Source organism: Phoenix dactylifera, chromosome 12, assembly GCF_051530095.1.
Source record: "Phoenix dactylifera cultivar Ajwa chromosome 12, Ajwa_hap1_PhDact_Kaust_v1.1, whole genome shotgun sequence".
Classification (NCBI taxonomy): domain Eukaryota; kingdom Viridiplantae; phylum Streptophyta; class Magnoliopsida; order Arecales; family Arecaceae; genus Phoenix; species Phoenix dactylifera.
Window position 1 is genome coordinate 3,722,431 of NC_143201.1, and position 12,701 is coordinate 3,735,131.

The window sequence follows — 12,701 nt, forward strand, 5'->3', positions numbered from 1 at the left end:
TTCATCTATGCCGTGAATGAGGTTTGATCCGAGTTGAATGAATGGGTTTTGTTATGGTCTGATTGAACCAGTGATCAGTAGGATGGATTGAGTTTGAGTTGAATCCGATTGGATCTGTGGGCTAGTTTGGTTTGGGCCTGAGATCTGATCTGAACCTGTAATCTGGTTTGGTTCAATTGGGCCCAATCTGTTTTGGGCCACAATTGGCTGTGGGTTTAAAGGGTTCTGATTTTGGGGTTTTGGTTTACCTGTTCTTAGGGTCTATGTCTGATCTTAGGGGCCCATTCTTGGATCTATGAACTTAAGGGTTTAAGGGATTAGAAATAGTTTAAATTATATTTCTTAGTTAATTAAATAATTAAAGTTTGTGTTTTAATCAGGGGTTCGTGATATCTGTGGCAGAAATTTTTAAGCGAGCCCAGGTTGGTGACCTATTGCTTTAAAGTAGAATTTTAACATGTACATTGCATATGTTGATGTTATGATTTATTATTGGCATTATTGTTAGAATTAGTATTAAGCATTTAATTTCATAAACTATTAAATTATTATGAGCATTATGTGTTAGAATTAGAAATTAATATTTAATTTCATGAACTGTTATGTACTGTACTATTGGGAGTTTGTTCATGACTTGAGTTGGAAAGTTGATTTGTTGATTTTTAAAATCCGCGTGACTATAGTCTAGGCCCCGCCAATGGGATGATACGTTGGCCCTGTCGACTTGTACTGAGGAACTAGTTCCGACACCGCGACCACCGGTGATAGAATAGTGGCGGCACAGGGGTGCATTTTGCTCTTCGGAGCGTTTCAGTGGAGCGTGAGTTTGGCACCAGGGGGTGCGGCACAGTGGTGCGTTGGCTCAGTGGAGCGGCTCTTCGGAGAGTTGTATTGGCACTTCGGTGTAACCATGCCACTGGGTGATGTGGCCGTAGTCATGCGGTTAAGTTATTTTGAGTCTCGGATCGGGTTTACGGATTATCGTGTGGATTTTTGGATTCATGAGTTTAGTTGCTTTTTATATGCATGACGACATGTTATATGATGACTTTACTGCATTATGTTGCCTACTGAGCTGTTAGCTCACTCCTACTTTTACATTTTTATAGGTGATGATATATGAATATGGGGATTACGGGATGGAGTGATCATGATGTATTTAGCTAGTGGATATTGACTTTCTCTTTTGACTTATGTATATATGGACATTTGATTTGAAAACTGGAAGTTATTTTTAATTAGTTATTGATAGTTGATCTGATGTATCTGCCTTGCGTGCCTGCGGGGTCCGCCCTGTAGGTGCGCGGCGTCTGCTCGCGCCTCGGGCCCCGGGTTCGGGGCGTGACAGGCACCCAGTACCCACGTGGGAGCCACATGGGGGGGAACACGGGGCTCTTCTGCCAGATATTGTTCGGTTCTGAGGCTTCACGCAAGTGTCCTTCACGGCTTCACCCCTCCCCGGCTTTGTTTTCCTCCCAAAACGCGTCTGCAAGATTTGGAGACACTCGCCTCATATGCTCAGGCTCTGGAACGAGTCTTTCCGATATGGGATTATTGTGAACCATGTAAGATAGACATGATCAAAAGATCAAAAATTATGCTTTGCACACATTGATGTAACAATCCAAAACCTTACCTAAAAAGCTAGCTGAAGATATTATTTGGATTTTTTAAACATAAAAGAGTACTCAAATTCTATTTAGTCTATAGCTGATGTGGAACTAACTACATGCTTGAACAAATCCTCACATACTTAACTCATTTAAGTTTTGGTATCATATTCAAATCCAATTTTAAATATCATATATCTAATTACAAACATTACAATCAACCCATGGTTAATCCAAATGGTTGTAAACTTTCCTCTAGTCCACGTTAATACCATTTATAAAAACTCGAGACTTCCCTCAAAAAGATTAGTCGGAAGATATTACTTCGATTCCTTGGCTTTCAATAAACATCCAAGATCTACTCAGTATATAGCTGATATAGGATTAAACACACATTTAGATGGAACCTCACAGAATATATTGATCTAAAAGCTCACACTGTCCTGGATCATCAAGAGGTTTGGAAGCTGGTTGTGTTGTATAGCATGCTTTTATTTCTTGTTCCTCTTTCAATAAAAAGAGGAGAATAGTTCCACCAGCTTCATTAAAGAGAACAAAAAAAGAGCAGGATATTGCATACTTCAATTTATCTATAGATTCTGATAGAAGAGCAGCGAAACATGTATTGTATCTTTAGTGAGCTCGCAATATATTTTCAATTTTCTCTCAATTTAATCATTAACTTGAAATTTACATTCAAATTACTTATGTGGAATTTTTAGTGTTGTAGTAGGAATAGCAGAGAAAGTTAATCTTTATCTTTAGCATAATGGTGTAACTAGTACAAGCCTGCAAACGCTTACAAAAAAGAGAGTGAGAAAGTTTGATTAAATAAATGAAACAAAATAAATAAACACAAGGAACCTAAATTTCAACAGTTTCTCAAAGGATTTCAAATAATTTTTGACACATATTCCAATTCCAAAATCATAAGATATGCTTCTTATTCCATAATGCCCACTACAATTCAAGTATATAATTGAAGTGTTGTAAGGTCCAAATGGTTTATTGCTTCTGATCCATTAGACATGATAATCAGCAACTCATTCATCATTTGTTGATTTAAAGATTCCATCATGACTCTCTATACTAACCATTCTTCTTTTGTGTTTCTTAGAGACAAAGTCGAAAGGACTCCTTCCTAAGATTGGCAAGATGTTTCTTCCCATCTACATCCATCTCCCCTTTCCAAAATAGAGGACTAGCGAGAGTTTGAACGACTGATGGATCGAGAAAATCTGGGGCTGCCATAAAATTTTTCATCAACAAGGCTAATTGGGTTCTTCACTTCCTCGAGGAAATATAGAAATTCTCATAGGTTGGTCTTTTCTCAAGCACAAGTGTAACAATCTACTCAAGTTGTCATCGACAGAAGGTAATATGTATAATGAGGTCATATACGATGCTATATGTTTCTAAGATCCACCCGTGTGTCGTGGCATGTTGGAGACTGTAGGCAAAAAATAATTGTAGGCATTGGCCTGTCGAAGGCCAGATAGTTTTCTCAAAAGTATCCAAAGTGCACCTGAAAACCTATATTTGCATATAGTGTTTGTAGTTTGTGTTTCTGAAAATTTTTTGACACTGAATTAGGCCGAAATAGAAGAGACCCTCCTGTAGTCTTATAAGGAGCCAATGGCTCAAGAATGCCAGTCCATCAGTCGACACAGCTGCATGAAATTAGAATCATAGCTAGTTGTAGAAAGAATCTCAAATTAATTTGAAAGCAAAAGGATGACCCCGAATAATTAACAGAGGAGCGAAGAGGCTATACATTGAATAGTCAGGAAACATGCATGCCAAAGCAAGTTTTTAGGTGAGCTTCGAAGTTGATAATGTTGTGATTCTAGACTGGATCATAAGGTAGATATAGTCGATATCATGATGTAACATATCTTTTGAGTATAAATTATGGATGCATTGATCAATCATGCTCTTAGTGTAAATGATTTTACTATGATAATGATGAAGTCCGTCCCCATCATGTTCAGCTATGCAATTGAGCAACTATTCCACAAATCAAAAATCCAGTCAATCACAAACTCATCATTTTAATAGAAATAAAAATAAAAACTGATTTAGGATCTTTGAATTCTGTGAATGATACTTAACCTAATATCAACATCCTCCATCAGTTTTCATTTGATCTCGAAATAAATCAACAATGCTTCTAATTAGATATATTAAATACAGAGAATAGAAGGACTATCAGTAGTGCTTCATTTTGTGGATGTCAAGGAAAATAGTGAAGACAATTCATGCTTTACTTGTGGTAAGCATGGTAACTAACCCTCCCATGAGATCTTTGTGATGTTTTCCAATTCATTAGCACCTCTCTCCGGCCTCTCTTCATGACCTCTGCTGCACCTTGCTGCAAAGTAGCCAACTCAAACCAAAAAGATCCTGTCACACCCCTTAAGAGATACATTTGTGTTACTCAAAACAAAAAAAAAAATCTAAGCATATTGGAATCAGAGGAAGCCCCATTGGAGAAGGTATAATTAATTTATAATTTTTGAGAACTAGTTATTAGTTTGCCAAGTTATTATTAGTGCTACTGCATGTCATTGACTCTCTTGGATGTTTCATCTATAGAAGAACCAGAATAAAAGACATACCTATATATAAAAATGAAATAACTTACAATTAACTTTCAGAATACACTTTGAATTCCAACAATTGAATGAGAAGTGAATCCCACAAACAAGAGCTTTCATCGTCTGGAACTCGTTACAGTTATACGTATTCTCTACTATATGAAAATACGAGTGCTGAATTCTGAAAATATTTGTCCCAGATTCCATCTATCATTTTTTTTACCCTTTCTCTTCCTAAAATAAAAAAAAATCCCATCATATCCTAAAATACAGAAAATGTCCCACCATAGTTAAAACTATAGAAATTATTATATATAAACATCCCATGGTTTTCATATGATTATGATGAGTAGAAAATATGCAAATAAAAAAAATAAAATTCACAAATGAAGAAAATTAATATAGTAAACGGGCAAAGAAATTCAAATAAATCAAATTTGAATTATTTCAAATTCAAGTTAATCATAGCGTGTACAGAATTCCCAAAAAAAAGAAGAAAAATTGGTAACTATTGAAAATATCCCACCATGGTCAAATAATTATGGGGAGTAGAAAATATTCAAATAAATAATATTTAGAAAATTTCCAAATAAAGAAATTAACATAGTCAGCTAGTAGACAATATCTAAACAAAGATAATTTAAAATTGTTTCAAATTCAAGCTAATCACAATTGAGTAAAATAAAGAATTAGAAAATGGAGGTTCTTCAAGTATCACAGTTCATGCATCAAAGAAGAAAAAACTTAGGAAACAATAGTGAAGACAGAACATACAAAGTCACCAAATCCCTTGTTGCTAATGAATTTGATTCCACCTATGTTCAATCTCTTGCATTGTTGTCAAGTGTAATTTCCTGGAAAACTCGAAGTCTGTTGTGCCGCTTAGCTCGCTTCAAATTCATTTCACAATTAGACCAGCTTCCCATGGCCACCATATGAAGAGAATCCTGGAGGCCAGCCTCTAGGAAGCAATCCTTAGAAAGATCCCACATTGGCTGCTGATCAAATGAGAGAGATCGCCGAGCTAACGAATTCTTTCTTGGTGTTTTGCTCCCACTTTCTAACCCTTCCTTCATATCCACCATACTAAGCTTTTGGCAGAACCTTGCAGCATGGTTCTGCTGGCGAGGAGTGGATCTGACAATATTGATAAAGTTCACATTTTCATCTGGGAATCCTTTGCATGCTGGTTGCTCCGTGGATGCTTGTTTAACGCTTCTGCTGTGGCTACCAATCGCAGCACTATGATTTAGAATCTCATTAGCCAAGTATTCTTCTTCCTCTACCATGTCAGCCCAAGATTTTCTGCTGTTTGAGGCTGGAGGTGTCTTAAAATGTCCTTCAGATGAATTTTCACAGCTTCCAATTGCATGATCAGCTACTGTATCCATGCTTAAGTTCTCATTGGCCAAGTTTTCTTCTTTTTCTTCTTCTACCATGTCAGCCCATGTTCTGTTACCACCATATGAATGTGGATTGTCACCTCTAAACTTTGGAATTTTGTCGATGGGGGCTGAAGCATTGTCAGAATTCAGTGAGTTGTCATTCTTTGAAACTCCTTGGGGAAACTTCTCCTCAAGGGTTTCTATCTGTCTCCCAGTATATGTGGACACATCAGATCCTCGAATCTGAAAGCTGCCAAAACTTACTTGGTTGGGTGATTGGATTGGTATCTCTGGCTCTAGAATATGAACATCAGCACTGCAGCCCTGCGCTGCAGGCTCTCCAAAGTGCTTTCTGCCACTAGTGAAGATACAGGGATCTTCTTCAGCAGGTTTCATGCTTTCAGTTATCAATGCTGAATTATTATCCAAATCAAGGTTCTGAGGATGTCCCATTTTCATAATCCCAGAGAAAACTTTTTCTTCACCAATGTCATTGCATCTCTGACTGCCTTTTTCATAGCTTTGTGACTCCTGATTCTTATTTTCTGAAGCTTTCATGCTGCTACCACTTTCCTTGCTTGATGCATTTGCTGATATGTTTCCATTGGCTGTAAGTGGCTGAACCAGTGGTTTGGGAACCAAAGTATCAGATGTAATTGTACACTTATCCATCACATGGTTTGCCTTTGTTCTTCTTTCTCCATTTGTAAACAAACAATCTTTTGCTGGTGGATTCAGGTTTTTACTGCCAGTAGCTGATATATTATCTGAGCTATGAGATTGTTCTTTCTTCCATCTTTGACAATCAGCTTCCTCTTTGACGGCATCTGCCAGTTGTCTCCTGCTTCCCATGACCAGGTTTTCAGATCTTGGGATCATATTCGCACCAGCCATAGCTGATAAAGCATCATTACTCGGTCCTTTTAGTGCTTTGGGTTGCAAAATTCCAATATGAGTTGGTGGTTCTCTTGTTAACTCCGGCTTTGGACTGTTATCTTCAATTGGATACTTCTTTGTTTCAAGAACTGTTAAAGGTTTCTCAAATGCTGTAGCATGGTTCTTGATGGATGTTACAGAATGCTCTTCATCGACTACCATTTTCGAAATGGTCAATGATTCTTCGGGCTCCAATTTTGGGCTTCCATCCACAGATGCTGGTGAAAACAATGCTTTGTTACAAGAGGATTTCCATCCTTGCTTGCAAATATCAGCAGATGCTTCTTCGTAACCTGGCCATTTGACCCACCTTCCCTTTCTTGTCTCCGATGAAGGAGTGACAAAATTTGGAGATTTCCAACTGCAGGAACGTAGTGAGGGAACTCCCTGACCGACAGGTTCTCTCTGCCATTTCCTAACTGATGAAGGTGAAGAAAGCCCATTCAACAAGTTCTTGTCATTGAAATCTTCACTCTTTCTGTCATTTGCAGGATTTGAAGCTGTGGCAGTTATATTATGCCCCTCAAGTTGCAGTCCTTCAAACTTCGCATGGAGTTCCGATTGCGACTCAAGTGTCGCAAGCATCTCAGAAGCCCGTTCGAAGGATTTAAGGTAGGATTCATTACTGCTGTTGGTGAATGGCACTTCTCTAGATGGCTCTTTGAGGTCTTGTAGTAGGGATTTGGCTTCTGCTATCCTTCCTGTCTTCATCAAGCAGATAGATAAATTGCACTGCTTGTTATGATCTGGTTCTATTGCCAGTGCTTGCCTGCACTCCATGGTAAATGATTAGATATCAGTTGTTGGTTTTTTTTAGAAGTTGATATCTCATCATAGATTTCTCATAATAATAGAAACCTAGTTTGACAAGGCACTGAGTCAAAATCATGGCTCCTTTTTTTTTGCCACTTAGTCAAAGTATCTGAGTATTAGAAACTTAAGACTTCCTGATGAGGGGATTCTTAATAAAAACCAATCCTACAGTTTTGTAAGCTTCTTCTGCTGTACCAAGCTGAAAGCCAACAAGTCTACACTTTTGTTATTCTTATATTCTTCTATACCTTCAATGTTTTTTGGTGAAAAGATTAATAATGTGAGGACTCGTGCGGACGTGTGTTTAGTCCCACATCGGTTATTCATTAAAGGGTAGATCTTGGATACTTATACAGGATCAAGGAACCCAAATAATACCTTCCGGCTAGCCATTTTAGGTGAGGTCCTGGGTTGTTACAAATGGTATCAGAGCGGACTTGACTCATAACCTATGTGGATTAGGAGATACTGCAATACGGATTCATTGGGGCTGACCACAGGCCGATCGTGGTGTTTGTGATTAAATTTGAACCCTTAGTCTGACAAGGACGTTAGGGCTTGAATAAGGGGAGTATGTGAGGATCCGTGCGGGCGTATGTTTAGTCCCACATCAATTATTCGCTGGGTAGGTCTTCGGTACTTATACAGGATCAACGAGCCCAAAAAATACCGTCCAGCTGGCTATGTTGGGTGAGGTCCTGGGTTGTTACAGATAAAGTCCCTTCTTATAAAAATAAATGTAAGCTAGTGGTTGTTTCCCTACTTCATTGTTATAAAATAGCTACAAACTTCATATTTTGAACGATGAATACTAGAGCATTTTTCTATGAGGAACTTACATACATGCATATATCATATCCAATTGATCACCATTAACCTTTATCGAAACATCAATTCATTTTACACAAAATAACAATTGTATGTCAGAAGCATACCGGTAAAGTGATTCTGCTTCCATGTAGCTATCTAATTTCATGTAAGCCCAAGCAAGATTCCCTAGCAACCTGCATTTGGATCCAAAAAACCACCATTTAGAAACGACGAGACTGTTTAATCTATTTAGAGTAAAAATGGGGAGATGTGTTAGTATTACAGGTTAGAGACCTAGGGAGAAGCGGAGTAACTATAAAAATCTAGCTACCTGGATTTTTCCTGCACAAGGGAAACATGAATCTTTTTTCCTTGAGATCTTGCCAATTTTGTTGTCCTCCCGCCGAATGCTAGCCCATCATCAATCATCTTCAGCTTGAAGTTCAGCATTTCAATTTGATCATCTATCCTACCACATTTCTGTTAACAGATGTTAAGATTTGTATTTAGAAAACCATAGGCACTTAAGGTGTACTTGCCAGGTATGTCAAAGTTCAGGGAACCAAAGTATTTGCAATTGAATATTTATTAACAGACCATAGCAAAAACTAATAAAGATATCCAAAACTGGAACTGACCTAAAGAAGTTTCAGAACCTTGTAGAAAATTAAAATTTTAAGAATTAGGAGTGATGCTATATAACTAGATTATTGCTGTTGATTCTTAGCAACACAACAATGCTCAGAAAGTAATAGCAGAGATACTCAGAGTGTATCAACCTCTAACCTTGTATAGGTCAAGAAGAACATTATCAAGAGGCTCCTGTGCTTGCATAGAGCATAAATAGCGGAAAGATTTTATTGCCTCAATGGCCTCTTCAGCTCGATTCAGTTGTTTCATTACAACAGCCATGTCTTTCAATGCACTGTCAACTCGGTCTCCACTGTTTATAGCAGCCCAGAACAGTGGAATCGCCTTGTTTGGATCCTTTTCTACTAACTGCAAAGACCACATTATAGCAATAATTATTACTGTTGTTTATCCAGAAAATGGCTACATTAGGAAATAATTTGATAAAATTCCTGAAAGAAGGTTAATAGGGGATGGACAAGCTTAAAAACTAAAGCAAAATAACTCAAGGAAGCTGCTTCTTGAATGAGGTGGCCTTCAAGAGAATTAAGAATCATATTATATAGATCTTCTATTGAAAGATAAAAAGATGATCAGTAAAGAAGTTAAAGACTCTTAAGAAGAAGAATGCTGTATGATTAGTCTAAGTTTCTATTTTCTATACCCCAGAAATGGACTTGCAATATTTTTAATTAACTAGTGAGAGCATAATATCTGCAGCGTATTCAAAATCAGCTAAGCTAAAGGATATCTAAGCGAGGTCTTGATAACAAAGTAAAACCATATAGGAACTTTCAAGCAATACAACCTACACTAGATTGTAGTGACTGCCATCTTGACTAATGATCATCCATATTAGATGAGTACCACCAGTGATCATTAGTTTAAATAAGTGAAATTTAAGTACACAATATTCTTTTTGCTCATAGTCATTATATCTATTGTAATCTTGCAACCAACATTTATTTGCCCAATAACAAAGAAACAGTAAAGTACCATGATATCAAGGAAACTCCAGGTAGTCATACAAACAAAGAAGATTCACCAAGAACATTGAAAAAGATGCTGATCGCAAAGTAAACTAACAAACCAGAAAAATAGATAGTAAAAAACGGAGCTTGGATGCAGAAGGGATCCAACTAGCATTTTTTTTTCTTCTGATTGCTAGCGAAACTAGAAAAATTACAAAAATTTAGTGCAGAATTCAGAGAAGAGCACCATCTAGTAGAGGAAGGAAATTATTAGGACATTGAAAGAGAAGGGCCATGAGTGAAAAATCTAATTCACCATTTCATGGAAACAAACAGTTGTAAGAAAGACCTAGCTAGTAGAGCAATATCAAGCGCCATAAAATCTATGCTCAAATCAAGGTGCTCAATTCAAGGCGCTCAATCAAATGGATACATATATTTGCGAGTGTCTGACATTATTTTAGGGGAAAGATATGTCAAGTATTGCTCATTTTGTCAATGAAGGACCAAATACGCCTGGTATTTTTTCATGTGTAGGCATTAGCTGATCCACAAAATCAAATGTGAAAAGGAAAAAAAAATACTTAAAGAATCACATAGACCATGTCCCAGACAATCAAATAAAAAGAGGGAAAAAGATTTATTCTGAATTAAGGTTTTGTAACTCTTGATACCCGAACCACGATTAGTCCTACCTTGAATAATTCTTTCTTCAAATAAGAAAAAGAATGCCAATTTGATCAACAAGAATTAACGCATGAAAATCTATTTAGTAACTAAATCAACTCAGGTGACAAAAAATGCACCATATGGTTCAAGAAACCAAATAAAGGCCTCAAAATGAATGAAAGAAAAGAAAATCCCTCTAAATGAAACGAAGTTCCTTGTAATCACTCGCATGAATGCAAACTATGACAAAGTCAAAGTCACCATCCATTGGGGCCAGCAAAAAGATTAAAAACAGGAGCAGGAAGAAGAAAGAAACAGATACTTCATCAAGATATCAAGAAACAGAGAAAGAAAACAACTACAAGAACTCCAAAATCCACAAGAAAGCATATATACAAGGCATAAAACTCCAAATAAATCTATAACCCATATAGAGCAAGCAAACGCTTTAAGAGGTTAACATCACAGATTATCTAAATGTGACAAAAAAATCACGGAGTAGGCGCTAAAGAAAACCAGAAAGAACAGAGTTCTTGCCTGGACATGCTTCGCTCGCACGTACGGAGAATCTCCAGCCGGCAACTTAGGCTGTACATGCTTTGAAGGTGTGCCGTCGCTTGGATGTTTATGGATGGTCGACGTCGCCGCCTTAGCCGGAGTGCAAGGAGACGATTCCAACGCTGCCATCTTCTGGGACCCTCCCGCCGGAAACTTCTCTCCTCCACTCCACATTCTCTCCACCGGAAAACCCCTTCCGAATGCCTCAAACACCTTCAAATTGCTTGCTGTAAAACCACTTCCGGTGGCAAGAAAACCACCTTCTCTTGCTGAAAAATTCTAGACTCTCCCCGTTCTGTGGCCAAGAAAGTAGTAAGTATCGGAAGTGCACTTCCTTCTGATGTATTTTTCTTGAAACCCCTCTCTTTTCTTAAAGGAAAAGCTGCTTCTGTTGGATGGAAAATTATCTTCTTGGATGCGAGCCCACAACCAGGCTCGCCGGAAAATCACCTCCAATCCCCGGAAACAACCTCCCGGGCCCTTTCTTCCCAGCCGGAGAACCACGTGTGCTCGGCCGAAAACCAGCTCGGAGTACAAAAGGAGTTGGATGTTTTCTAAGAGAGGAAGAGAGGAGGGGAAAAAGAGCGACGAGCCGATAGAAATAGGTAAGTAGCCGTTAGGGGGTCTTGAAGTTCCATTGCGATGGTGACCATAATATTTTATATGCGGATACTCGATCAGCCGTCTGGGGTTCCCGTGCGAGATCCACGGATGGTCGATTATAGTTTTGCATAGAAATTTGTATGCACGCATATCAAGCGTAGGAGTATACCGTTTGAGAGGGTGGGGGAGCGGACGGTGGTCTACCATCACTCATCAGCAACCGTCTGTTCCGTCGAACCTTTTTGGATATATCGTGTGGAATACACCCCGAAGAAAAGATTTTTGACCAGAAGGATGATCACGAGTGCAATGGTGGGCCAAGGTCCCATCATTACTTGCAATTTTTGGGCGCTTTACAGCCGTTTGATGGTCCTTCTGGTACCTTAATCTGTTCAAGATTACAGCTAATAAGACCAGGGAACAACACAGAGCAAATTAACGAAGATCAAGTGAGTGTTCCACACATCAGACGGCCAGGATTTATCCTATCTGGATCGTCCGGGGAAGAAGTTTGCTAGATGGACGGTTGCGATTCGACCTGCCAGCGTCCGACAGTGACGTGGTATCCAGCTGGGATCACGCGGCTGGTATCAGCTCGCTGACATCATAAATTTTACATCATTAGATTCGGCTACTTGTTTTAGACGTTGAAAAAGAACCTCTTGACGAGACTGGAGGACAGATAAATGCTGGTATATGACACGTGGAGGACCTGAAGAAGCTTTCGGTTTTTCTTTGAGCTTCTTTTATTGTGCATCTTTGTTTAATTATAAGTATTTATGATAGAGCTCGTTTCTCCCGTGGCCGTGAACGAAAACAGTACGGAATAATTTCGTAAACGGTTTGACACGTGTCCGTCTGGAAATAATGAAATTACAATAATGGCCTCGATTTGCGAGGAGGACACCCCCCAAAAATTAAAAAAAAATTAAATACTCTCTACACCCCCCCATTTGCTAAGGACACCCCTAAAAAATTAAAAAATCCTAAATTACCCTTCACCCTCCCCACCCCCTCACCTAAATTGCTCTCTACACCCCCCAAACCCCCCCCCCCCAAAACCCCGCTCTTCCCCTCCAAAACTCCACTCCAGCCGGCTTCTCCCTTCCGCCCAAAAAA

At 38.6% G+C, this 12,701-nt stretch overlaps 1 protein-coding gene and 1 long non-coding RNA gene across 2 annotated transcripts; one reads left to right on the forward strand and one right to left on the reverse strand.

Annotated features, from left to right (window-relative positions):
• The first annotated feature begins 217 nt into the window (after positions 1-217).
• On the forward strand, positions 218-1,221 carry LOC149751510 (uncharacterized). Its single transcript, XR_016398115.1, has 2 exons — positions 218-422; positions 1,110-1,221. It is a non-coding gene; the product is annotated as an uncharacterized LOC149751510 (long non-coding RNA).
• A 2,542-nt stretch (positions 1,222-3,763) lies between these two features.
• LOC103719398 (uncharacterized) lies at positions 3,764-11,532 on the reverse strand. The gene is made up of 5 exons (XM_008808616.6): positions 10,959-11,532; positions 8,938-9,150; positions 8,483-8,631; positions 8,277-8,345; positions 3,764-7,297 (listed from the first exon to the last, which is right to left on the reverse strand). The coding sequence occupies exons 1-5, from the start codon at positions 11,151-11,153 to the stop codon at positions 5,029-5,031; spliced, it is 2,895 nt and encodes a 964-aa protein (XP_008806838.4). The 5' UTR covers positions 11,154-11,532; the 3' UTR covers positions 3,764-5,028.
• Positions 11,533-12,701: the final 1,169 nt, after the last annotated feature.